This window comes from Anolis sagrei, chromosome 4 (assembly GCF_037176765.1).
Source record: "Anolis sagrei isolate rAnoSag1 chromosome 4, rAnoSag1.mat, whole genome shotgun sequence".
Taxonomy (NCBI): Eukaryota; Metazoa; Chordata; class Lepidosauria; order Squamata; family Dactyloidae; genus Anolis; species Anolis sagrei.
The window spans coordinates 183,899,169-183,925,773 of NC_090024.1; the positions used below are offsets into that span (position 1 = coordinate 183,899,169).

Sequence of the window (26,605 nt, forward strand, 5' to 3'; positions counted from 1 at the left end):
ATACTCCTGGGTGAGGAAGGGGGCGCCCACTGACACTTTGCTCCTCCACTAAGGCTCTTGTTGATGACCTTGCCCTCCGTGCGCGCGCATGCCTGCGCTTCCTCGCAGAGCAGGAGGAATCCGAGCAAGAAGAAGAGGATGAGGAGGAAGAGTCGCTGGAGCTCGACTCTCGGCGCCTCCGCTTCTTATTTCCTGAGCGCGAAGGAGCGCGCGCTCGGCGCCGCGCCAGGGTTGCAGCAACAGTCATCCCCGACGTCGAGGGAAGCGTTGCTGTGGACGCCCGAGCAGGCTCCTCCCCAAGGCCAACAGCTGTCACTGTGGGAGGAGCCGGAGCCGAGAGCGTCGGCATCGGGGGCGTCATGCTGTCAATCTGCGCACGCGCGGGGCGTGCCTTAGAGGCCAAGTCTCTTTCAGTTTCATTTTCCTCCTGAGCTCGCACGAGGCGAGCGGAGGTAGGCTCCAGCGCTTGCCCAACTGAGCCGCCACGTGGAGGGGTCTCCTTCGCCTTTTCAAGGGGCGAGACCAACTGCGAAGAAGCGGCCTCGGAACCAGTAGTCTTCTGGGGTTTCGCCGAGGCCACCTTGCCTTGAATAGCCTTCTTTGCCTTAGGCTTTTTCAGGGCCGCATGCAGGATCGTCAAGTCAGGTAAGGATTTTTCTCTTTGTTGTTGTGGTTCAGGAAGGAGGGCCCGTTCGTAAAGGGCAGCTCTTAGACGAATCTCCCTATTTTTGCGAGTCTTCGGGGTGAAGGACTGGCAGATGGGATATTCCTGTGTTAAATGTCCTTCACCCAGGCAAGCGATGCACAGAGAATGTGCATCGTTATCAGGGAAGTTGCTCAAGCATGTAGAGCAACGTTTAAAACCTTTAGTATTCGCCATTCCGTATTAAGGCTTCAGTGAATGATTGAGAAGAATTCCGAGCTACTGCTATTAGCGCGGATGAAGAGATCTGGAGGCGGTTGGACCAGCCGCGGTCTCTTTATAATGTACTGGGGAGTGTGCGCGGGGCCAACCGCCGATCCTTTTAAATTTTTAACTGAAGATTCCGGAGCGAAGCTGCGCATGCGCAGAAGTACCATTAGTGCGCATTCACAGCACACTCACGTAGGGAAAGTACAAATGCCAATGGTTCTACAATAGCATTTTAGGGTCACCCAGTCTGAAAAATATTTACTCAAAAAATCCCAGTAATTTCAATAAGATTTAGTTCCGTGTAAATTGTCATAGGATTTCAGGCTAAGGATGTAATCAGATTACAAAGCAGACAGAGGGAAAATGCAATCATATTGCTGGATTTGGTGCTAAAGTTCATGTACTTCAATTTTTACATTCAGACACACTGAATATGTCAAGGAAGAGAAATCACCCACTTGACAAACATATCAATGTATTGCCTATTTCAAGTAGATGTCTTTGCTTCTACCATATTTACAGTTCAGTTTTGCAAGGCCTTTAGAGGCATGGTTCTTGCAAAACAAGGCAGCAAACCTGGCCTTGGATTATGCTACTTCAGATTTTCACAGGGCTGCCTGGAGTAATAAAGACAAGATCCAGACTTGTCAGCTTCTTTGTGACAACAGTAACATCAAAAGTGAGGATGTTTGAGTCTGCTACATTGACTGGGAAAGGAAAATAGAAACTAAGAGACTAGCAGGCAGGTGGAATAAGGAAACTACCCTGGAATAAGGACTTACACTGAAAAATTGTTTAAGGTGGTCTTGGGCAAAATGATGAAACGATGACATGCTGGAAGATGATGTGACCATATGCAAATATGAAAGATTGCTTAATGAAAAGAAATGGGTATTATTACTAAAGTATGCCAGGTATTATCTGGAATGATACTTAGACACAATTTGGCTTTACCAGTGAACAAAATGGGCCGACATCTCTGAATGAAGTCACCTGATCACTTTCCCAAGAGAGGACAAGCCATTTATTTATTTATTTATTTATTTATTTTTCGAACTTATATGCCGCCACTTCCCTGGGGCTCGGAGCGGCTTACAAGAATGGCTAAAATCTAACACAATTTAAAACAATTTAAAAACAGCAATATCAAAAATCAAAGGCCTGTTAAAACAGGTATGTCTTACATGCCCTGCGGAAAGCTGGTAAGTCCGACAAGGCTGGGACTTCAGGTGGCAGAGTATTCCAGAGTGATGGTGCCACTGCTGTAAAGGCTCTGTGTCTGGTTGCTGTTAGACGCAAGGTCTTGACTCTGGAAATTTCCAATAGATCTTGGTGCTCAGAATGGAGGGATCTCTGGGGTTGGTAGGGGGTGAGGCGGTCCCTCGGGTACATCGGCCCCAGACCATGCAAGGCCTTTGAAAGTGATCCGTTGCTCAATTGGTAACCAATGCAGCTGTAGTAAGATTGGTGTGATGTGGCATCTCATCTCATCGGAATTCCCGCAAGAAGCCGAGCAGCTGCATTTTGTACCAACTTGAGCTTCCGGATCACCGACAGAGGAAGGTCAATGTAAAGAGCGTTACAGTAGTCCAGTCTTGAGATGACCGTAGCCTGGATCACCGTAGCTAGGTTGTCCCTGGACAGGTAGGGGGCCAGCCATCTAGCCTGCCACAGATGAAAAAAAGCGGTTCTGCTCACGGCGGAGACCTGGGCCTCCATCGTCAGCAGAGGGTCCAAAAGGACTCCCAGACTCTTTACCAATGATGACAGAAGTAGCGCGTCATCACTGCAAAGCTTCCATTTCCAACTAGCTGATGGGAATTCTACTGCTACTGTTGAAAACAAAACAAAACAAAACAAAAAAGATTATTTTGCCTTCTCAGTGTTGTCCCAACATGCACTAGATGGACTTTAGAGATTTCTCTTTCCTGTAACAGGTTTGGGAATGGTATACCTAGATATTTCCCTCTTCTACTAATACCCTCATGAAGCTTCTTTTTTCCTAGAAGCTAACAGAAAAGGGGCTGCATTCTGCCTCTCTGGGACATAGATAGGGGCAGAACAGGAAAAGATGGCATTGTAGTTTTAAAGAGACAAGCTAGTCAAGTGCAGTGAACAGCGATCTGAATAGCTATCAGTGCCGACACCGATACTGTTCAGTTGTCTCAAAGTGAACAACTTTGGATCCACTGAGCACTCAAGAACCCCTAAAGATTTAGCAACTTCCAAGCCATCCAAGAACCCTGGAAAGTCACATGACTAAGTCCAAGCAGTAAAATCCATGCTGCCACATGGAGAAGAAAAGAACTGCAGATTACAAGCCATATGAAAAACAGTTTATCTCCTCTATGTTTGGGCTGACTGAAGTGCGAGAGCCCTCATTCCTGGGCACATGGAGTCTCTGAAGATTTCCTTCTCATTGCAACAATTCCTCCCAGCAGATGGGTCTAGAAAAAACTTCCCTTTCCAGCCACAAGTCATAATTCATTTGGAAATCTTCAGGCAGCTCAACACGTTGGCCCAGAACGCTCTGCAAACAGTTATCCACTGGCAGAAAATCGGGGTTGTTATGTGCACGGTCATAGCGTCGAGAATTGAAGCGCTCTATGCTGGCACGCAGTGCACACTCTTCAGCTTGGAAGTCCCATGGACGAGCATCCAAGTCTGCAGAAGAGAGGAAGCAGGTAATCAACCAACACAGCCAATGCATCCCACTGTAGTAAAAAAAAAATACAACAAGGAACATTCTCCTATGCAACCTCCTGTGTGTTTTGAGCAGAAAAAACTTCTTCCTGTTGGAAAGATACTCAGTTGGAAAGATCCTCAGGATCAGGAATAACTTTGTATCAAATAAATACCAAGAATGGCATAACAGCAACACCACTGAAAGTCATGGGATTGAGATTGTTACAGATTGAGATAGATAGATAGATAGATAGATAGATAGATAGATAGATAGATAGATAGATAGATATTCTGGAGTTGTTTTTCAGTTAACAATAAAAGCTATATAGCTGAAATGCACAGGAAAATCTGGACTTCTCAGAAATGTTCTCATATGTAAAAATTCATATTTATTCCCAATTTCGGTGACCTATCTTATTTTGTCCCTCACAACAAGGTTAACTGCAGAATAGATTTAGACTGAGAAGCACAGCTAATTGTTCATTCAAACCTGGAATACTCTGGTCCAGGACTGGTACTCTAGCAACTGCATAAATACTATTATAGCAAAATATGACCAGCTGGAAAGGGATGTATGACATCATGACTCATTCAGAGTAAAATACTTCCAGGTTGCTGTGAGTTTTCCAGTCTGTATGGCCATGTTTCAGAAGCATTTTCTCCTGATGTTTTTGCCTACATTTATGGCAGGGATCCTCAGAGGATGCTTGCAATAGATATGGGCAAAACATCCGGAGGGAACATGGCCATACAGCCTGGAAAACTCCAGTCATAAAAGCCTTTGGCAACACACTGAAATACTTCCTTTTGTAGCTTGCTATGTTTAGGATAAATGGCACAGTTAGCATTTCTTACTTTTTCTGCTGCAATCTACTAAAAGAAGATACAGAATTCAAGAGTATGATGTGACAAGTGAAAGTTCATCAACAACCAGAGATCAAGGTTAGGTGAGAAGAAGAGAGTTAGACAAAGAACATACCATTGCCATAAGCCCAGTCATCATTCAGTCGATGCCGCACCTTCTGATAGATTGCGGACATTGTTTTCATGTTGCTCTTTCTCCACTGTCGCCCCAGATACTTTGTCTGCACTTTGAGAAGCTTCAGAACATAGAGCTGCATCATGGCTTGCTTTACCTTAAGGGCTCGTTTCAAAATGGGAGCCGACTTGAATACTACCAGCATCTGAGAAGGTGAGGTAATAGAAGTTCAGTTCCTTCATCACCAACAATTTGCTCAAGGTTTAGATGCTCAGTAAAGACTTAGTAGTGTTAGGAACAACATACACAGCAATCTACTCACCATGGTTCTTGAGTGTTTCCATTTCGTTAATTTATTCAATATCCTTAGTAGATTAATGCAGGAAAAAAGGTTCCGCCAGCAAAACTGATTGTTATCTCCAGCCTCCTAGAGGACAAAGAAGCCAAAGAAAATATGAACAAGAGAGGAAAGTCATCATATTGAATGTGTTGTCGAAGGCTTATTGAAGCCTTATCATACTGAAGCTCCCCCTAGTGTCAAAGACATCTCTATTTCTATTTCCTCTGTTTGTCCACCTCTTTTAGGATGGAAGATAAAGGGAGCTTAGCTTCCTTTATCTCCCTGAGTTCCCTCTGGGTGATAGGACAGAATACAAATACATTTTATTATTATGAGCTCACCAGACTCTCTGCAGTCAGCTCAGGCAGCTCATGCACCACACAGTATGGATAATCCAAAACAGAGATGCTGAAAGATACAAAATATCCCAGAAACTTCAGAACAGACGAGCCACCCGGACAATTATACTACGAGTATCTTTTAAGAGTTGCTGACTGGAATCTTGTACAAACATATAAGAAAAATGATGATTGTGACAAGACTTTTCACATCTCGGCTTTCTAGCTTGAGATACTTATTTGCACATCTGTTCACATCCATTCTAGATACCTAGATCTAATACCTAGCAAAAGAAGGAAATCAACAAATCACTTAATAAAGCTTTGGAAAATCTTATCTGAAATTCTATCAAAGAAGTCTAGTGCTACTACGTGGCCTTAGAAGGGCATGTGAACTGTAACTCAACATGAAGTGTTTAGATAACATATTTCTAACAAACTAGAAATGGCATTGCTAGAATGTAAGTTTCCTCAGGGAACTTTGATCAGTTCCATGAGTAAACTCCCTTCCACACTCAATTTTAGTGAGTGACTAGACAATCTTAAGAGTCCCAAAGATAAGAGTGTATTTGGACATTTCAGAACACAAGTATGGCACCTACCTATTTTTGGCTGTAATATATGACATAATATTTTGATTGAAGAATTTCAATATAAGGGGAATGCAATTGGCAAATACCAGGTGTTGGGCCATGTATTCAAACTAAGGCAGGAGACACAAAGAAGCAAAAATGCCAAGTTATTGTCAATATTCTCTCTTCTCCACACCTTCCAATGCTGTTGATTCATGTCACCTTATGCTTACCTGATAGACATGATTTAACTTAAAGTGTTTGAGCAACAGCAGCAAAACAGCAGAAATTGCCTTTACGATTATCTCTTTGTGTCTGTTGACGTCAACTCCCAGTTTCATACTCTGCAACACAGTTGTTCTGGAAGCCAAAGACGTAATATTAACTTTTATGATATGCCTTTAACCTTAGACTTACTCAATTATTTATTTTACATCGTGCTTTTCTCCCACTACAGAATTCAAGGTGGCTATAGACACTTCAGTGCATTTTTAATGGAACCAGCATTTTACTACTGTTCCTACTTCTGCTACTTCATATTCTGTTTATATCCCCCGCCAGTCTGGTGGCTTACAAACATTAAAACAAATACTGCTAACCATGTGCATTGTACAAAGGTCAAATATTTAATTGAACTAGCAGTTAAAGCAAACCACAAGGGCTACAACAAATAAAAAATTACTTAAAGATAGCAATGAGAGTGCCAGTCCTCTTTATTCTACTATTCTTTTTGTGTGGCATAATATTATAATCTTCCTTTAGTAAACTAATTTTAGTAAAGCTAAACGTTTCCCCATGATATTAAGTCTAGTTGTGTCGGACTCTAAAGGGTGGTGCTCATCTCCATTTCTAGGCCGAAGAGCCGGCATTATCCATAGACACCTCCAAGTCCATGTCACCAGCATGACTGCATGGAGCACTGTTACCTTCCCAACGGAGTGGTACCTATTGATCTACCCACATTTGCATGTTTTAGAACTGTTAGGCTGGCGGAAGCTGGGGCTAACAGTGGAAGCTCACCCAGCTCCCCGGATCGCAACCATCGACCTTTCAGTCAGCAAGTTCAGTAGCTCAGTGGTTTAACCACTGAGCCACTGAGGGTTAACCTACTTTTTAAAAACCTATCCATATGGGTTATTTTTGGTATTGTATTCATGGCTGCACTAGGTTTTAGTTCGTTTTGTAACCTATTGCACATTTATTTATAAAGGAATGGAGGGGTATAAAACACACACACACGTTTATTTAACACTTAGAGACAGTCACATAAAATCTATGCATTGCGTTCTCTGTTGATTAACTAAATGTCTCAAATTCCGTAAGAATGAAACTCACGGCATCTCCTCTGGCAAAACATCTGCTAAGATATTAATGGAATCAGTCTTGGCTTTGGAGGTTGGTGCTGCAGCCAGCAAAATTTTCAGCAAGGCAATCTGTGAATCAAAGTTTACTTGAATGAGGGGAGAAGACACTCAAAGTACCCACACACAGGAGAAAAGATAGGGTAGTTAGACAGAAATAAAACATCAAAGGATGGTTTAAAAATACATTTGCAAAGAACCAAGAGAACAATGATCGAGAAAATTGATAATTTCACCAATCTTAAGGATGATAGGAAAAATAAGGGTGCAATATGACCAAGGAAGCAGAATAGTAAAACAAAGAAGAGATGGGAATGCATCTTGGCCAGGTGTGTGTGTGTGTCAGGAGCGACTTGAGAAACTGCAGGTTGCTTCTGGTGTGAGAGAATTAGCTGTTTGCAAGGACATTGCCCTGGGGACGTCCGGATGTTTTACAGAAGGGAGCTCACCCCCTCCCCAGATTTGAATCACTGGCCTTTTGGTCAGCAGTTCAGCCAGCACAAGGGTTGAACCCATTGCGCCACCGGAGACTCCACCTTGGGAGAGATTATACAGTGAAGGAAACTACAACTTACCATATACTGGGGCAGGCTGGGAAGTAGACCTTGGTACAAGATTTCTGTAGGAACTTGTTCAACTTCTTCCTCTCCCTAGGAAAACAAGCAGATCTTTATAACCATTTTCCAGTCTCAAGTGCAAGCTAAGTTGGCCTAACTATTTCAATCATAATTCAAAGTTCTGGAACACAAAGCAAAACCTCACTTCATCTCTGAAGATTTTGCAGAGACAGACAAGTGCTGCACAACATCGTGGCACAGAAAGAGTTGTACCCAGACTGTCTTTTTGTAACCTCACTCCCACGTTCCTGTAGGGTCTTCCGCAACCCTATAGAGTACCGCTTAAACTGTGGGTCCTGATCACAAATGGGGTCCCCTTAGTTCAATGCTGGGGTCCCAAAAATTGTTAACACTAAAAGGCTTCTGAACATCACTTAGTGACTGTTTTAGCCATATTCACAAATCTGTTGTGCAATGGACTCTGCAGAAGGTACTTCAGCTATACTTCATAAAAAGGAGACTCAGCCTGTCTAGCAAGCATTAGACATGCTGATTTGTTATAAATAAATGTTGATTTTTATACTTATTCTATATACCTACATACCTGGGGTCATGTAAAACATTTTCAGGCTGAAAGGGGTCCCGAGTGGAAAAGTTTAAGAAACCCTGCTACAGAGCAACAAAACACTGCAACGGGAAGGAGGAATTGGCAATAAACCACCTTTCCACAACTTCCCATTTTATTTTTTTATTAATTTGTTCAATGTCTATCACAAAATGGGATTCAAAGTGGCTTATCATAATTTTTTAAGTATCTGTATTTACCAGGGGAAACACCTCTGGTTCTAAGCTAAGGGTCTGATCTGCAGGACAGAAAACTATTAACGTTGGCAACAAACTGGAAACTGCAAATGAAACTTATATCTCTGTCTAAGATGTGAAAATGGTAAAAATTCCTAGGACATGCGTACGAAAAAAAAAGTTTGCAGACAACGGGGGTGCAAGCAATTGCAACCCAAATTCAAGAATAGAGATTGAGACACTAAAGATGTTTTTGTCCCTCTGCTAGTTCCCTCTCCATTGTGCATTTTTCTCTTAATACTTACACCTGACAACGGGGAACGTAAATACTCCTCTTCCATTTGTACTTGAATTTCTGCAATAGATGTATATTTGTGCTAAAAAGAGAGATTTTTTGAAAAATTAACCACACCATATTAAGCAATGCCATAGATTGCAATATGTTTCCCACCTGAGAACTTATTAGCCTGGGAAATCACTAAATGAAATAGACAGGAAACACAAAGTGAGAACTCACCAGCTTCAGAGTTTTGATACTCTCATGAATAGGTCTGGGCAATCCCACTACTGTGTTGGTGTCACTAGAGAGAGAAAGGAAAACAACGTAATCTGTGATATAATGATGCTGTATTAATAAAACTGTGAACTGAAGGCCAGCCAAACTGACTGAAACATTCTGAGCTGTTTTTTCCCCCCAATAGCGCTGTTGCAATCTGCTAAATATTGCAAGCTATAAACCTATTGACAACCAGGAGTAAGAAATACTGGGAACAATCAGACTGTCTATTGAGGAAACACACACACAAATAGGTTACTCAAGAAAAATGTATCATTTTTCTTATAACTTAAAAGTTTATTCCACAAAAAAAAAAAAAAAAACATTTTACTGTAAGTGAAGCAAATGCATGTAGTCATCTAACTCACCTCCCCAAGGTGTAGCCAATGAATTTGCTCCGACTAGATTCCAAAAACATCTCAATGTCTTTCTCCCTGCGGAAAAGAGGCAAGAAAAACATCCAAGGCTTCTTTAGGGCTCTGTCTCAATAGGACCCTGTTCAGCCTAATGCAACGTAAGTCTGACAGTGCTGGAAATGGATGAAGACAGCCTCTCTATGCATATAGGAGTAGCCATACTCTTGGAAAAAACAGTTCTGTTTATGATAACAGAAGGGTTTTTCCTAGACTAACTGTAACATGTTATTAATCCTTCTACATCCAAGCTGTGCTTCATTCCCACAGAAATTAGGCTAAGGGAACATATGCATTTGGCTTCAATGGGTGAAGAAGGGGAGGTGATGGTATGTAGAGAGGGTTGATCCTGCCAGGAGTTCTATGCAGTCATAAAATTCCCAGTTAAAGCAAAAGGGACTCTATTAGCTCCAGTTAAGAAGCCAGAAACTTTCAGATAGTTAAGGGGATTCTCCAGGAACAAGAAAAAAGTTGCTCTTTCCAAAAGGAAGATGTTTCCCTTTAGTTGCAGCAGCATTATAAACATAGTATATACGATTTGTACAAACTCACTCTCTCTCTCTCTCTCTCTCCAATCCTCCAACACACCATCCACATCAACCCTCACCAACTAACACAGGGTTACGACAACCTATATAGTATAGTCTCAGCACTAGCCAACACTCTCCAATTAAAGTGACACCTATGGTAAAGCCTGGAACACTAATCCTGTTATCACTTAAAGAAATGCTGTGCAACTTACACATCCAGACAGATGCTAACCACCTCCATCTGTACTTCCAAAATCACCACCACCATGTTACAGCCAGGGAATGCTTCCCACGGATGCCACCTGAAGGTTTCTTCTAAAACAGTGGTTCTCAACCTGTGGGTCCCCGGGCGTTTTGGCCTAGTCTCAGAAATTCCAGCCAGTTTCCCAGCTGTTAAGATTTCTGGGAGTTGAAGGCCAAAACATCTGGGGACCCATAGGTTGAGAACCACTGTTCTAAAACCTACTTTGGAGGGGTGGGACAAAGAAAGTAGGACATGGGCCACAGGGTGAGGCTTCATAGGTCAGATATGGTCTATAGATTATTTATGCTTTAGGGTAGCTTCTCATTATTGTTGCCGTATTTCATTCACCCTGTTAGAACTGTATTTCATAAATAAGTGTTGTAGTCCAGCCTTTGCTTGTGCCGGCACCAATTTGGGGATTTTGGGCCTGTTAGTCAGCCTGATGACACTACGGATTCTGGGTCTGCAAGTCAGCAGGAGCAGCAGGAGAGCCAGGGGAAGTTTTTAAGTCCTGCAAATGAGTGGTATCTGTCTGAAGGCCACATTCCAGAAAGTCAGTTTGCTAAGGAAGGAAGGTCAGAAACAGAACTGAGTTCCGAGGATGAAAATAAAAGTCCAGGTGGACAGACTAATGAGCAGTTAGATAGATTTACCTTTGGTGAACACAGAGCTTTCCAGGAGAGTTTACTAAGGTTAAGATGCCTATTAGTCAAGAAGTCCTTATCAGTTCCCCAGGAGAGAAGGCATTTTTTCTCAGCAATATGCCCTCAAAATGCACTTTATCATTGAGTTAGGACTGACTGCGTTCCTTCACTTCTCTCTGAAAATGTTCATGTCACGTCAGCATTATTTTAATTTTAATCTATTACATTTGGCCCGGCCATTGGTTTTTAAATGCTTGTATGTCACCGTTGATTGTTTATTGCTTATTTTTGTTTATGTGATTTATATGAATTGTATTGTATTGATTGCTTTATTTGATGTTTTGTTTTATTGGTGTATTGTGGGCTTGGCCGCATGTAAGCTGCACCGAGTCCCTTGGGGAGATGGTAGTGGGGTACAAATAAAGATGATGATGATGATGATGATGATGATTATTATCTGTCTATATTAGCAAGACTGACACGCTTTTTCGCCAGTCGAGGCAATGTTGGGGTTTGAGTATAGAACTTATGATAAGTCAAGGGATTTCTAGTTCCATGTTTCCTTTGTTCATGTTTCATGCCTCCAAGTTTTGAGGACTGTTCCTGAATCTCATATTTTGGATTTATTCTGCTTTTGTATTCCTGCTTTTTGATTCTACTCATGTACTTTGATTTCTGTGGACTTTTCCTGATATTTGGACTTTGGTTTCTTATACGATTTTGCTGAATTGCTTTTCATATATGTTCTTCAATAAACTGCTTTGCTATTTTACCTTGGATTGGAGTGTGTGTTAAGTACAGAGGTGATTCCCAGCCTTGGAGTGAAATAATAATAATAACCAAGACTCTTTGCATCCCAGAAATCCCAAATCTTCACACTGTGAGCACTCTAGCAACATTCAAGGAGAGGAGCAAACCCCAATTTATTCTGTATCCTGTCTCAACGCTCACAGTTACTGCATCAATTTAAAAAACCAGAAGATATTTTTATTGTTGTCATTTCCTGCAAGTATCTATTGAAAGCAACAGCCAAGCCAGGCATTCTCGAAGGTGCTTCTAAAACAACAATCCAGTCTAAGTGCTTACCTAACTTTTGGAGCCCAAGGCAACCCTTTGGGGCAGGTCAGCCTGTCAGTAGGAGGATGCTGGATTGGAGGGGGCATCACTTCATCTCTTTCAAGGGGAAATGTCTCCCCCTCAAGACTATTGTCATCATCATTCTCTTCTTCCTCTTCACGCGAGTCATCAGCTTTGTATGGATCTCTCTCATTGAAGGCATCAAGGTTATCTTGTTTAATAAGAGCCTGGAAGGACAAATAAGCAGTGAAAGGGAGCTGAGCTTCTGCCTCTTTCTTGTCAACCACAAATCTTCAAAATATATTGGAAGGAGACTTCCAATATTATTTAAAGAAAGAAATGCACGTCTGATTCCCACCCTGACAAACCAGAATGTGAGCTCTGAGTCACAAGCTCTTCATCCTAATATAGTTTCCAAAGTTGCTAAGTCACTACTGTAAAATGAATGTTCTTGGAACATCTCATCAAGCTAATGGACAAGATAGATGTTAAACTAGACAACTAGGTTTCAGTTGGTCATATACAACATTCCTTGAGGGAAATCAAATATGCTACATAACCTTCAGTTTAGCTTGGGCTTTTTCTGAGTAATGTCCCCAGCATCAGGATACACAAATAACAGAGATGCAAGCAATTTTGGGGTTAGAACATGCAAAGCCATTTTTGTTCCCCTTTCAAGAGAGGATTGTTTTCTCCAAGACCTCTCTTTGTTCCCAAACTCACCTTGTGTTCTCGCCGCCCTCGTTTCTGCTGCTGTTCTATGAGATCAGAAGCAGAGGCTGGAGGAGAGGCAGCCCGCATGTTGCGAATCACTTTTATGCTGTCCTCAGGAAGTGGAGGGAGACCCAGCATCTCTCGTTTTTCTGCCTTCATATCTTGAAGTTCTTCAAATCCTCCAAGTGTACACTACACAAGAAGAGAAAGCCTAACTGGTCACTTAAATTAACCCTCTGACCATTCAGGAACTAGGAGCCCCCAGTGGCGCAATGGGTTAAACCCTTGTACCAGCAGGATTGAAGACTGACAGGTCAGAGGTTCGAATCCAGGGAGAGCGCAGATGAGCTCCCCCTGTCAGCTCCAGCTCCCCACGCGGGGACTTGAGAGAAGCCTCCCACAAGGATAGTTAAACATCAAAACATCTGGGCATCCCCTGAGCAACATCCTTGCAGATGGCCAATTCTCTCAAACCAGAAGCGACTTGCAGTTTCTCAACAAACAAACAAAAATCAGGAACTACGAAAAGTTGCTTTGCTATTGATATTATTTTAAGCATTAGGAATGAATGATTCGCTGCAGTCACAAATATACCCCAAATTCCTTAAAGAATCATTTCTGAATGTAGGATGGCACAGTGCAAGCAAAGAATTATCATATTTTAAGAATGGTTCAGTGTTGCTATTGTGCCCCATTTTCATGAACATCATTTTTAAAATAATGAAGCATACTTATGAAGTTTAGAACATCACATTTCTAGTAGTGAAATTCTCTTAACATGCCCTGCTTTTTAAGCATGTTCAGAGATGTTGCATGAGGCTTCCAGCTAATTTCATATTTAGGAAGTGATAAGAGGAAGCTTTGCTTAGCTTGAACTAAGCGACATTTTCTCCCAAGGTGTACACTGAGTTGATTTATTATTGTACTCTTGATTTCATTGCCAGACCACCAGAGAAATGTCAAAGCAAGCAATTTTATATGATTGGGATGTTTGGTAGAGAGACAAGTATGGCACATTGTGATGAACAAAAAAGGAATCATTCAAAAACTGGAGATACTTTTGCTACATTATCTTTGATGTTTAATTAAGCTGATATAGTCGTTATCTTAAAATGGCCAACTACGTAGTAACCTTATAGCATCAGTTTTTTACAGCACTGTCGGAAAACCATACATTTTGGAAACTTTATGCAGGGATACATTAAAATAATACACAGACCAAAATAAGCCCAACAGATTACATAGGAGGCATTCTTAGTAGTTATTGTTTTATGCTTATTCACGGATAGTAGCCTCTTACCAGGACAGTTTTCCACAGGAGAAGCAACACCTTCTTCATAGGGAAGTGAGGGGCATGGCCACTGCAGAATTTGGTCACCATTCCAAAGAGCATTACAGAAAATGGTTCACTGTTATACAGAGGTGCCCCTGAAAGACAGTTTATTGGTAACAGCCATGTTATATGCAAAGATCTTGGTTCTTGCTATTCCCTACAGCAGCCAATTCACTTGTGTTTTCAAACTATCTGCCATTATACTGTGTACAACTATGACTTTCTCTTCTTGTTGAGACTCAGCGTCTGTCTCATGCACCTACTACTAGTAGTAGGAGGAAACGTAGCTTAGAGAATGATGAAGCTCAGCGGCAGCTGAAAAGGATCAGGGATTTGTTCCTAGAGACGACCGATGAAGAAGATTTTGCAGGTTTTACTCGCGAGGAAATGGAGCTGGATGATTACAGAGGTGTAAAAAGAGTAGCCAGCAGCTCAAATAGCGATGTAGGATCTGTTGCTAAACGCCTGAGAGATGTAGCAGATTGTGGGGAATTTGACAGTGAAGAGGAAAATCTGGATTGGACTAAAGTGCAAGAAGTCATGGATGTCCTTAACGCCCCCACCTCAAGCGATGAATTCCAGGGGTTTCAGGATAGTTGGGATGTAGATAATTCCTTGCAGGATGGAGCACGGAGTGCTGACTGGCAACAATGGCGCAGCATGGATTCACCTGAGGAATTGGACCCAGCTGACAGCAACTCCAGCGATTCGGATGAGATTTAAGCAGCAGCTTGGGGACAGACTAATCGCAGAGTTCAAAGTGTCGCATGCCGTGTGCCTTGTGTTAACTCCTGCCTGAGTTCTTGTTACAGCTTCGTGTTACCTGATCCTGTGAACAACCCTGCTGGTTCCTGACTCGTGAGTCTTCTGTGCTTTGACCCTCGGACTGCCTGACTACGCCCCTGCTTTATCCTGTTAACTTCGTTGAACCGCTCCTCATGAGGATTGCTGTATGCCGTTTCGTTGGCTTTTGGAATGGACTCTGTTTTCCTGCTGAATTCAAGCTGTTTGTTTTGGTTTAAGAAAGACTTTCCTTTTCGTCAGCCAAGATGACTGGGACTGCTTTGTTTACTTCTCTGCTGCCTGCAAGCCTCTCTATTTTGCATCTCTGAAGCAAGAGTCTCCTTTGTTTTGTTAATAGACATTAAACACCTTCTTTTAACTCTAAAGGTGCCGTTTGTGTTCCTGCCTGGCCTGGGTCTTGACACTTCTCCTGCACCTGTACTCAGTTTTTACGTCATATAGGGGCTAAATTCAGAATGTAAGCTCTGAATATTTACAATATTTACAATATTTACAATAGTTGTATGCAATTAGATCAAAAACATAAGAGTTCCTTTCCAAGTTGACTGATACTTATTTCGTCATGAGAGTTATCCAGCACCTCCTACTTGGGTAACAAAAGAACACATACCTAATTCTGCTCTGAAGGTTTGCCTCATTGTCTTCCATTCAGGCTTGTCTCCTTCACATTCCTGACGGACTGTTTCTACAATAAGGTACATAATATTCAACAGCACCCTGAAAATGAATCGAAAAAAATAACTATGTAATTCAGCTTATTCAAACTGCAAGTCACTTCTGGTGCTTGCAGTTTTTCAAGTCTAAATTCACACACACACATTTATTTATGGCATTTATATGCCGCCCTTCTCACCCCGAAGGGGACTCAGAGCGGCTTAAAAGAGATATATAAATAAAATAAATTATTAGCATAGTACAGTATCAGTATTATATATTTCTATATTGTACTATACCATTATATTGTAATATTATTAGTAATATTACATGTAAAATAATATATATAATTATATCAAATTATTATTAGTAGTATTATATTGTATTACATTATATGTATAAATATTATATGTATATAATATTTTATGTAATATACATTACATAAAAAGGTTATTCAAAACTATTTTACAGTAATGCAAGTAAACTAAGTCATCCATTTAAGTATATAAACAGAGACTGGAGAGAATAACAGAAAAGAAAAATCTACTCGGTATATTTCAACTATTTTCCTCAGAAGTGGCAAAATATTATGCATGGAGGAACAACAAAACATGTTTCACTGATAAAGGGCCAACAATTGCCTTGTATTCCTAGTCCATTATGTCCAAAATGACTGGGGTTATTTTTAGCTACTTGAAATTCTTCAGAAAAAAATGCACTCATTCCAGAGGACTGTGTCAATTAAATATTGGATACAAGCATCTCTTTTGGAGAATTGGCTATTTTTCTGCTTCATTGATCCAGCTACAGTTGAGGTAGCAGTTGTGTCCATGATCCACCAAGATAAACATCAGTGTTTGCTACTTTATATTCAGCTTGCTTGTCTTACTGCTCTCCTCTCTCTTTCACAGCCTCAATCAAGGAAATTTAAGACACAACACTACGCCACAAGAAATCTACAAAGTTAAATGCTGATAGCAGAATATGCATGAAAAACAAAAGCTGTAGGAGAAAGGAAAGGCATCTTTGCAAATGTGACTCTTTCATAAAGAAATTTCACCTCATCAGCAACATATTTTCTCACCTCAAGTCTGTGCTGTCAGCCAAGGAGATGGCAGGCTTCCTCACGGCACTGCTACAGGCAGCACTATTACTGGACAAAAAGAAGTAGAAAATATTGCTGAAATGTAACTGTCAGAGCAAAGAGAATTACACTTCATAAGCTTGCTCAGAGAGCATTCATTGTGTAAAGTAGTAGGTTGCATCTCCAAAGGAAGAATGAGACCCTACCCACTGAATATCTTTATGTGTGCCTTGGATCTTCAATAGGCATAAACAGACTACTGTATATACTTGAGTATAAGCCGACCCAAATATAAGCTGAGGCACCTAATTTTCCCACAAAAAACTGGGAAAACTCACTGACTCGAGTATAAGCTGAGGGTGAGAAATGCAGCAGCTACTGGTAAATTTCAAAATAAAAATAGACACCAATAAAATTACATTAATTGAGGCATCAGCATGTTAAATGTTTTTGAATGTTTACATAAAACTGTAATTTAAAATAAGACTGTCCAACTCTGATTAAACCATTATTCTCACCTTCAATATAAATGTGGTTACGTATCTTTCTAACAATAATAAAGAATAAAATAATAAATGTATTAAAAATAATAATAGAGTAAAATAATGGAAATGTAATAATAACAATAATAGAGTAAAATAATAAATATAATAATAGAGTAAAATAATACATGTAATAATAGAGTAAAATAAAAATTGTAATATTAACAAAAATAAATAGAGTAAAATAATAAATGTAATAATAATAGAGTAAAATAATAAATGTAATAATAATAACAACATAATATAATGATAAAACATAATGACCTTAACTCGGGTATAAGCCAAGAGGGCTTTTTCAGCCTAAAAAAGGGCTGAAAAACTCAGTTTATGTTCAAGTATATACAGTAAATTGGTATCTTTGTGGAAAAAGAATTACCGTACTTCTTCAACTGTAAGACACCATCGACTGTAAGATGCACCTTAATTTCAACACCACCACTACCAACAAATATGTATATCACACACCTAAAGCACACCCTATTTTTTTTAGAGAAGTTTAAATAGGAAAAAAGTACACCTTAGAATTGAAGAAATACCGTAGTCCATCTCCTTGTTGAAAAACTGGGACACTATCTATGCAAGAAATGAAATAAGAAACTGCCATCACCCAAACTCTTTATACAAGGACCTCAGAAGTGTGGGATGCAGACGATACAGGCCACCACCCAAGGTTGGCTGATTAACTGGGTCCACTTCCTTTGATTACAGGGTAAGAGTAGAAAAAACTCTTTGTTATTTTAAAAATGTAATACTGACCTACTCTGAGTTACACAAAATCCTTCCAGGATTGCTGTTCCTACTTCCAATTTTTAAATAAAATGCACCAGGATAAGAAGAGCCATTATAACTTAGAAGGAAAAGACTAAATGAATACATGTTTCTTTGTTAGAAATAATTCCAGTCTGGTACTTATTTAACAGAATGAATGAAGGTTCTTCTTCCACCATTTAGCACCCATCATTGCAAATTAAACATCAAGAATCAAAGAATAAAATAAAGATCAAAATAATGGGACAGGGAGGTACTAGTTTGAGCCCAAGACAATTAATCTTTGTATTAGTCTAAGTTTGGCTCCTAGCTGATAAATTCACCAAAGTCATCCACAGAAGTTATAAATTCTAAATCACTTGAGTTTCCTTTATTTGAAAAAAAGTTTAAAAGTCTAAGGTTGTTACTTAATATGCAGATGAAAAGTATTAGCTGCAACACCTAGTGAGCTTTTTTTTTGCAATGTAAGGAAGAGGTAATATTCTATGAAATCAAAAACAAAATTAATCAAGCACCCAACTCATATATTGTTGTAACTTGTGAAAGACAATCAGGCATCACACTCATTCAGCTATTTGTTCAGAAATATATATTGAGGTGGGCCAAATCATAATGGAGTAGAATAGCTACATTCTTCACAAAGGCTCAATTCTGCATTGACAATGAACTCACTCTATTTCCATGTTCAAAAGCTCCACCAAAGCATTGAAGGTGCCAACTTCAAGCAAAAGAAATATGTTGTATCTCATCCAGGACTGAACTTCAGCTTCAGAGCTGCATTCATCAAATGTACCTACAATCACAAATACATATTACATTGCACATCATAAAAATCACGGCAATCCACTGCTTATTTTACAGATAAAATATGCTATTGTTCCAAACAGAACCAAGACATTTTGCCCAGGAAAAAGGGAAAAGGATGTTCAAAGCTCAATAGATAATGACATCCGAAATTGAAAACAGCGGACTAGAATGCCAGTCTCTCCATGAATCTAGTCTTCAGAATCATATTGACTAACCACAGGATTGTAACACAAGGCTGATGCAGGATTTTACATTGAAAGTCTGAGAGTATATGGTTATACTAATATCACATGAAATACTTTCCACATGAACAGATATAGATGGGACTTGGTTACCTGACAATTTTACTACATAAAATAAAATGATTGTGGTTTAGATCCAATTGCTGGTCCCAACTACAATCGAGGTAGGACAACTCTAAGATAAATTCCAGTCAGTGCATTCTTCTCTAGTAAAGACCAGCAACTACATTTAGAAATATTCTAGTGATTAAAATAATAATATGAATTAATATTATTTATCTAGTTATGATAACACTGGCCAACATACATTTTGATGTTTCAAATGTTAGTCCTTTTTCTGGGTATATTTGACCTCTTGATTCCAAAAATGGTACCACCTTTCCCCTGTCAGCTCTAGTTTTTGAGTTACAAAACACATGCCATATACCAGTCTTTTATCTGTTCGCCCATAAAAAAATGATAACCACATCTAAGAAACTACAGCAGATGCGGTCTATCCAATGCAGTTTTCTGAATCTGAACCCTAAATAATTCCAGAAACAGACCTAAAATCCAAGACACCAAAAAATGTTACTGTTATTGGGCTGTGTAATCTATGTGCAAACCATAGACACACCTAGTGACAACTGTATTTAATGTTCTTGCTTAGAAACACAGTTCAGATTTATTCAGGAAAAAGATTAATGATACCTTCTGGTTCATTACCAAATTCAGTCCCAAACAATTAAGAATTATGGTTCAATCATTTAACTGTCATGTTCAAGGGAGAAAATGTAATAGAGTAGATATCACTGAATTAGTTCAGCTTTGTTAGCTTTAGTGGCAGTTTCATGTTGCAGTGGGGAAGAGTTTTTTCTTCCTGTCTTTTTAAAGACAGGAAGAAGATTAAAGATTAAAGAGATTTCAAAGAAGAATGTTAAATTACCATGCTGAAAAAAATTCCACAAAGGCATTAAACAGAAATTAGATGACATTTCCTAACTGAGCACTTCCTGTGAAAGTAACAAAAATGTACCTTGTGCGACATAAAGAATGGCTCGAGCCACCCTGAGCCTCTTCTCCCGTGCAGTGACCTCAAGGCCGTCCAGAAGCCTCATGGCATGAGTACGGTGCTGGTTGGTGTCCAATTCTATCCATTTTTTATCAAGCACTGCGAAAGCAAGCAGTTTGATGTGACGTTGCTTTCTGAAGAAAGGGATGGCATTACAAGACTGTCTAGCAAAGCCAGGGATATCCCTGTCTGAAATATTGGAGCAGCCAACTCTCTGAACAGATTCTATTGCAACTATACGTTGATTTTTGTACCTTGCATTTGGTGTATGCATTTTATAATGGTGTGTATCTATGTATTTGTATTTATGTTTGTATTAGTTAGGAAATTCTCCCAAAATAGAAGAGCATCTAAAAATAGGATACTTAATTGAGCAGTTAGCTCATAACAAGCAGAAAGGTGAAGTGTTGTGTGGTTGCAAAAACATTTTGGGCTTAGCAGGCAAAGATGCAGAGATCAATCTTTAAAGTTATAAAAAAAATTATTTACAAATAATAACTATATTCCTTGATAGGAAAGTACTGGGTCTAAGTTTCTCTCTAACTCCATAACTTCTAAGTTCTAAAACAAGAGAAAAACCTCCAAACACTATTGCTTCAAACACACAGAGGAGTGAGGGGCCTGAGTGTAAAGATGAGAAAGCAGAAGCCTTAAACAAAGGCATGCATCCTGAAGAGTATACATTTTGCACCACCAATTAAGATGAGAGCAGAAAGAGAGCGAGAGAGAACAAATAGATAAATTCCAACTGACATTCAGGAACCAGGGGTGGGAGTGGGATTCCCTCAGCTTAGCCTAACACTGTTTCTCATTGAGGACTACAGACTTGGGTAGTGGGGGGTTGGCTTCAAACAGTATTTTACTGTATGTATTTTATGTTCATATGTTTTGACTTTGAAGATAGCTCAGTATCATAGCACCAATGTGGCAACTCTCTACATTTGTAGTCTTTGCACAGTTAAATAACATAGACAAGACGCACAAATAGCCAAAAATACCCATAAAACAAAAAGAAGGAAAAATGGAGAAATGACAGGAAGTCCAGATCTGGTTTTGATTCCCCCCCCCCCCTTAATGTTAAACAGTGCAGAGTAATACTGCAGACTTTAAAAAAGGAACTTTCATTTGTAAAGACCTTTTTTCCTTTCAATACTTTTCTGAAAAATGACGTTTTTCATCTTGCCCTCAATTTTTTTTAGTTCATACATTGACTTAAAAAGCAGTCCATGATGATTTGGTGAAATTAAACCAGTTGAAGAAGAAAAAAACAAGTGATATTGAAACACCTAATTTATACTATTTAATTCCATTCAAAATAGAAAAGACCTGACTACACTTTAGAATTGATACAGACTGATGTCACAGTTTCATAGAAGACAGATGACACATCATTCTTACCATGGAGCCTAAAATCCTCTTCAAAGCATTTTCTGTTGAGCTGGAATTCAGGCCCTTCGGTGTAACTATATAGTTCTGTCCAGAGAGAATAGTAATTACCAGATGTTATATCGATCAGAGCACAATTTAAACAGTGGATTTTAACGTCAAGATAATAGATTTTAATGTGGTTTTTTTTGGTCATGTCAGGAGCAACTTGAGAAACTGCAAGTCGCTTCTGGTGTGAGAGAATTGGCCGTCTGCAAAGACGTTGCCCAGGGGACGTCCAGATGTTTTGATATTTTACCATCCTTGTGGGAGGCTTCTCTCACATCCCCGCATGGGGAGCTGGAGGTGACAGAGGGAGCTCATCCACGCTCTCATCGGATTTGAACCTATGACGTGTAGGTCTTCAGTCCTGCTGGCACAGGGGTTTAACCCAAAGCACCACCGGGAGCTCCGATTTTAATGTTTATGTAGGTGTATAGTGTAATTATATCCGGCATTGAATGTTTGCCGTTTATATGTTGTGCTCCACCCTGAGACCCCTTCGGGGTGAGAAGGGCAGAATATAAATGCTTTTAAAGAAGACAGTGCTTTGCTGAAACATCAGCAGCATGATTTGAGATCGTTTTGTATTTTAACAAATACAGAGACACAAGACAGCCTTTTAAATATAGAGACGTCAATCTGGATCCAACCTATTACACTGACTGAATTTGCAAAAAGAACAGCATTTAACAAAAATGGAAATCATAATATAATGTACAACGAGTGCCTTTTCCATTTTACAAAGATTTCTGTTTATACTTTCCTTGCACAGGATTCCTTAGAAAAATAAGAGCATCATTCTCCAAATATTTAATTTTTCTGAAATCTCAGTATTCATTACAAAGATTAATGAAATGATTCAAAAGAAAGCAAGATCAGGAACAACTCTAAGCCGGGTTCTATTTTACCTGACAGTTCAGCAGCCCATTTGTCTGTATCGGCATATTCAAATTCAAAGTCTGGCGATTCTGAGAAGCCCTACAAAATAAATTAAATTTGAGATAAGGCAACGTAAATTAAAAAAAAAATCCTGTTGACTAAGGCAGGTTCAGTATTAAACATTGCTTAACTTTCCACCCACAGCTTCATAGTTACCATGGTAACCTGTTCATCCTGAAAGGATTGCATAAATCTTCCCCTCCCTCAAGCCTGCTCTGCTACATTACGCAAGTGTCAATCTCCAGTCATCCTGAAAGTCATTGGGCGCATCTACACTGTAGATTTTTTACAGTCTGATGCCACTTTATCTGCCATTGACTCTATGCTTTGGAGTTATGGGACTTGTAGTTTGGTGAGGTACTAGCCCTCTTCAGCAGAGAAGGCTAAATACCTTATAAACTACAACTCCCATGATTCCATAGCACTGAGTCACAGCAGTTAAAGCAGTGATTTCCACCCTGTGGTCTATGGATCACCAGTGGTGCGTAATAACTAAAATATGGTCCGCAGACTCAGTTGCTACACCGTTGCAACGAGAGCGACTGGTCGTGCAAAACCCTCTTATAGTACAGAGGCTTATTAAATATGGTTTTCTGTGGGCAAGCAGATGGCGACTACTGGATGGCATATGTTCTGTATCAGAAACTAGAGCTGATGTGGTCTATCCAATGCAATTTTCTGAATCAGCACCCCAAATAACCAAACAGAATCTAAAATGGACCAAAAACTGCTTCGTAACCCTTTTGGTACTAATGTTGGAGAGTGGTCCCTGGTCAAGAAAAGGTTGGGAACTACTGAGTTAAAGTGTTGTTGAATTGTATTAATTGTACAGTGCACATGTACCCTTAGACTATCTACCTGGAAGTAAGGTACAACCAAGTTCAATGGGACTTCAGAAAGGTCTCTGCTCCCAAGTATGATGAGAATGGAAGCAAAAGCTCCCATGAAGGCAGCCAGTGGAGGGATTTTCAGTTTGAGAGGTAAACAGTTCAATCACTTTCTCCCCTCTCTCTTTATTCATCTATCTATATACATACACATAGTGTGTGTCCCCAAAATGTATGTCTTAACAGCATGTAATTCTGGCATGTTTGTAATAAAAAGAATATATACCTATAACAAGATTTCACATGTAGAGAAGTGTCATGACACTACAAGAGAATGTTTGAGTGGTTTGTAGCTCTGTGCTTCAACAATGCCAGCAGTGGGTGCATGGCTGGACAGACAAATTGCAATTTAAGAAGGAATTTGTAACTCTGATTACATCACTATTAGAAAAGTTCTTCTTCAATATAAATGCATTTACCTGTGTGTGTGTATGCGCCTTAAAATGGTCAATTGACTTATGGAGATACCATTAATTTTGCAAACTTTCTTAGATTAGGGAAAGTCAATGGTGGGTTTGCCAGTTTCTTCTTCTGAAGCATAGTCTTCAGCACCTGCTATTCCTTGGTGGTCTCCCACCCAAGTACACTATAGAATGAATGCAGTTTGATTCCACTCTGTGCTACAGCATCATGGGAGCTGTAGTTTGACAAAGTCTTTAGCCTTCTCTCCAAAGAGTGCCGGCACCTCACCAAACTATAAATTCTATAACCCATACCATTGAGCCAGGGCAGTTGAAGTGGTGTCAAACTGTATGAATTCTACAGTGTAGATGCACCCATTGATAGTTTTCCATGCCAAGATTTAAAAACAAATGCTAAATCAAAAAGAATGGATGTAGGCACCATCATCTCTTCAAACAAGGTCAACAGTTCATGTATGGCTGAACAAATAGCTGCTAGCTGAGTACACTAAGCAATATGATTTTTGTCCTTGGGTTTCAATGTCATTTCCTAATTGGTTCTATCATAAAAACATTGAAAAGGTTTATTAAACTGCAAAAATTTTCTTCTTCTGGAGAGGAAAAGCAAAATATAAACAAACACCATAATATCCCTTCTCTCCAAAGAACAACTGAACTCTTACCTTTGCTCATTAGCATATAGAGAGGAGGAAGATTAGATGATGATCTACCGCTACTATACCTCTGACTGAAAACTCTTATGGTATGTGGACTTTGTAATAATAATAATAATAATAATAATAATAATAATTTGTTTTTGCGGGACATCCTGCAGCACGTTTTGCTATAGTTTTCCAATGAATATCTCATGGGGCCTCAGTCAATTCAACATAGTTTGTGGCAGCCACAAAAACGAAGTTTCTGGAGGATAACAACTACTTTCAAAGTAAGGAGTGCACAAGTAAACAGGACATAACACTTTCAAACCAGGAACAGAAAACAATTCAAATGTTGTTACATAGTGGTATCAAAACGTGCCACTTCATTCCTCTGAAGAAATATTGCCTTCCCACCTGGTACTTTTTGGCGGCCTCCCACCCAAGTGCGAACCAGGACTGACCCTGCTTAGCTTTCCCAGATCAGCCAGGATGTGGTACCATTGAGGCGTTATCACCACAGCTCCTATTGGCTGACAATGGGCCTGTGCCTGGAACACACAAGGCCTGCCTGGCAGGTGAGCTGAGGAGCCTGCCTCTTCCCCCGCGCCAGCCAGCCAGCCAACCCCCCTGGCCCCCTCTCCCACCGACCTCCGAGTCCTTCCGCTGGTTGCGGTTGGGTTCCCGGCCCTTTCCCCCGGGCCCCGTCGGCGGCGTGGCCAGCCCCAGCGCCCCGCTCCGTTGCTTGTTGTTGACAATGAGCAAGCCGCCCGGACCCCCGACACCGCCCGGCTCCATCACGACGACGACGACGACGTCGCGCCGACAGCTCTCGCGAGACTTGGCAGAGCAACAAGCTTGCCGGAAACGCCGCCATCTTGAGAGTGGCGGATAGACTTAGACGGCGGCTCCCCGCGCAGGAGCCATGTTTGGAGTGGCTAGGCCAGGTATGGCCACACTTGGGGCCTCCAGGTGTTTTGGACTTCAACTCCCACCATTCCTAACAGCCTCAGGCCCTTTCCTTTCCCCCCTCAGCCGCTGAGGGGGGAAAGGGCCTGAGGCTGTTAGGAATGGTGGGAGTTGAAGTCCAAAACACCTGGAGGCCCCAAGTGTGGCCATGCCTGATTTATATTCACTGGGTGATCTTGGGTAAGCCACACTTTCTCAGCCTCTGAGGAAGGCAAAGGCTTCTTCTGAACAAACCTTGTTTTAAAAAACACCCCCAGTCATAAGTCATAGGGTTGCATTGGTTAGAAACAAACCACCTGAAGGCTCCCAACAACTGTTGACCTTTCTCCCCTTTTATGCCTTTATGTGTGTGGCAAAGTGAGGAGTGGCAAGAGACAAAATCACAAGGTCAGACCCAGAGACAGGAATCGTCGGGATCTGTTAAGTTGGAAATTTTCTTTTAAAAATGCAATTTCCTCTCTTCTAACCAAGATGATTGACCTTTAGAATAATGGAACAGTAGCGCAGCGGGTTAAACCACTGAGCCGCTGAACTTGCTGACCGAAAAGTCGGAGGTTTGAATCCGAACGAGGTGAGCTCCCGCTGTTAGCCCCAGCTTTTGCCAACCTAGCAGTTCAAAAACATGCAAATATGGGTAGATCAATAGGTACCACTTCAGCAGGAAGGTAAGGGCTTTCCATGCAGACATGCCAGCCACATGACCTTGGAGGCGTCTACTGATAATGGCAGCTCTTCAGCTTAGAAATGGAGATTAGCACCACCGCCAAAGTTGGGCACAACTGTCAAGGGGAAACCTTTACCTTTAACCGTTATTATGAGTATCATGATATGAGCCCACAAATTGAGGTTCCACCAGTATTCATCTGATTTGATGCTCTTTTCCTTCATCTTCAATGACAGATCATGGCAGGGTTCGTTGACTTATTTGATCTCTAGATTCTTTCGGAAGGTTTCTGTTCATGGCTTCTTTCCATTCTTATGCTAAATCTCAAATTGAGTTAGCACCTCACATGCTATCCTGTAATACCTATTACACAGCCCAATTAAAATATATTGACATCTTGGTTTTTAAGACTGTTTCTGGGATTATTTGGGGGTATTGATTTAGATAATTGCATTAGAAAGTTTCTTGCATGTAGTTATGATTTTCTATGGGAAAGCAGATGGTAACTGGTAGGTGGCATATGTTCTGTATGTAAAAAAATAGAGTTGTAAGGGGGGAAAACTGGTGCCATTTTTGGAATCAGCAGGTCAAACATACCCAGAAACAGACAGGTCTTACATATAAGGCACCAAAAGGTGTGTTGGCCAGTATT

General features: G+C 40.5%; 1 protein-coding gene across 1 annotated transcript; it reads right to left on the reverse strand.

Moving 5' to 3' along the window:
* Positions 1–1,897: 1,897 nt before the first annotated feature.
* STRIP1 (striatin interacting protein 1) lies at positions 1,898–25,151 on the reverse strand. The gene is made up of 21 exons (XM_060773264.2): positions 24,972–25,151; positions 22,346–22,415; positions 21,408–21,482; positions 19,974–20,108; positions 18,582–18,702; positions 16,600–16,668; positions 15,472–15,578; positions 14,025–14,152; positions 12,734–12,916; positions 12,020–12,237; positions 9,471–9,536; positions 9,064–9,127; positions 8,852–8,923; positions 7,764–7,838; positions 7,163–7,260; positions 6,061–6,187; positions 5,858–5,958; positions 5,259–5,325; positions 4,900–5,004; positions 4,578–4,782; positions 1,898–3,577 (listed from the first exon to the last, which is right to left on the reverse strand). Exons 1-21 carry the CDS (start codon positions 25,116–25,118, stop codon positions 3,330–3,332), a joined length of 2,481 nt encoding a protein of 826 aa, XP_060629247.2. The 5' UTR covers positions 25,119–25,151; the 3' UTR covers positions 1,898–3,329.
* Between the last annotated feature and the right edge of the window lie 1,454 nt (positions 25,152–26,605).

Bases quoted from the DNA above. Each gene is read 5' to 3' on its own strand.
- STRIP1 (XM_060773264.2), bottom strand. From the start codon at position 25,118: ATGGAGCCGGGCGGTGTCGGGGGTCCGGGCGGCTTGCTCATTGTCAAC. The intron at 22,416-24,971 runs GTCGGTGGGAGA...TTTATTTTGTAG, and splicing joins ACCAGCGGAAGGACTCGGAG to GGCTTCTCAGAATCGCCAGA. The intron at 6,188-7,162 runs GTGAGTTTCATT...TTTGGCTTCCAG, and splicing joins GTTTTGCCAGAGGAGATGCC to AACAACTGTGTTGCAGAGTA.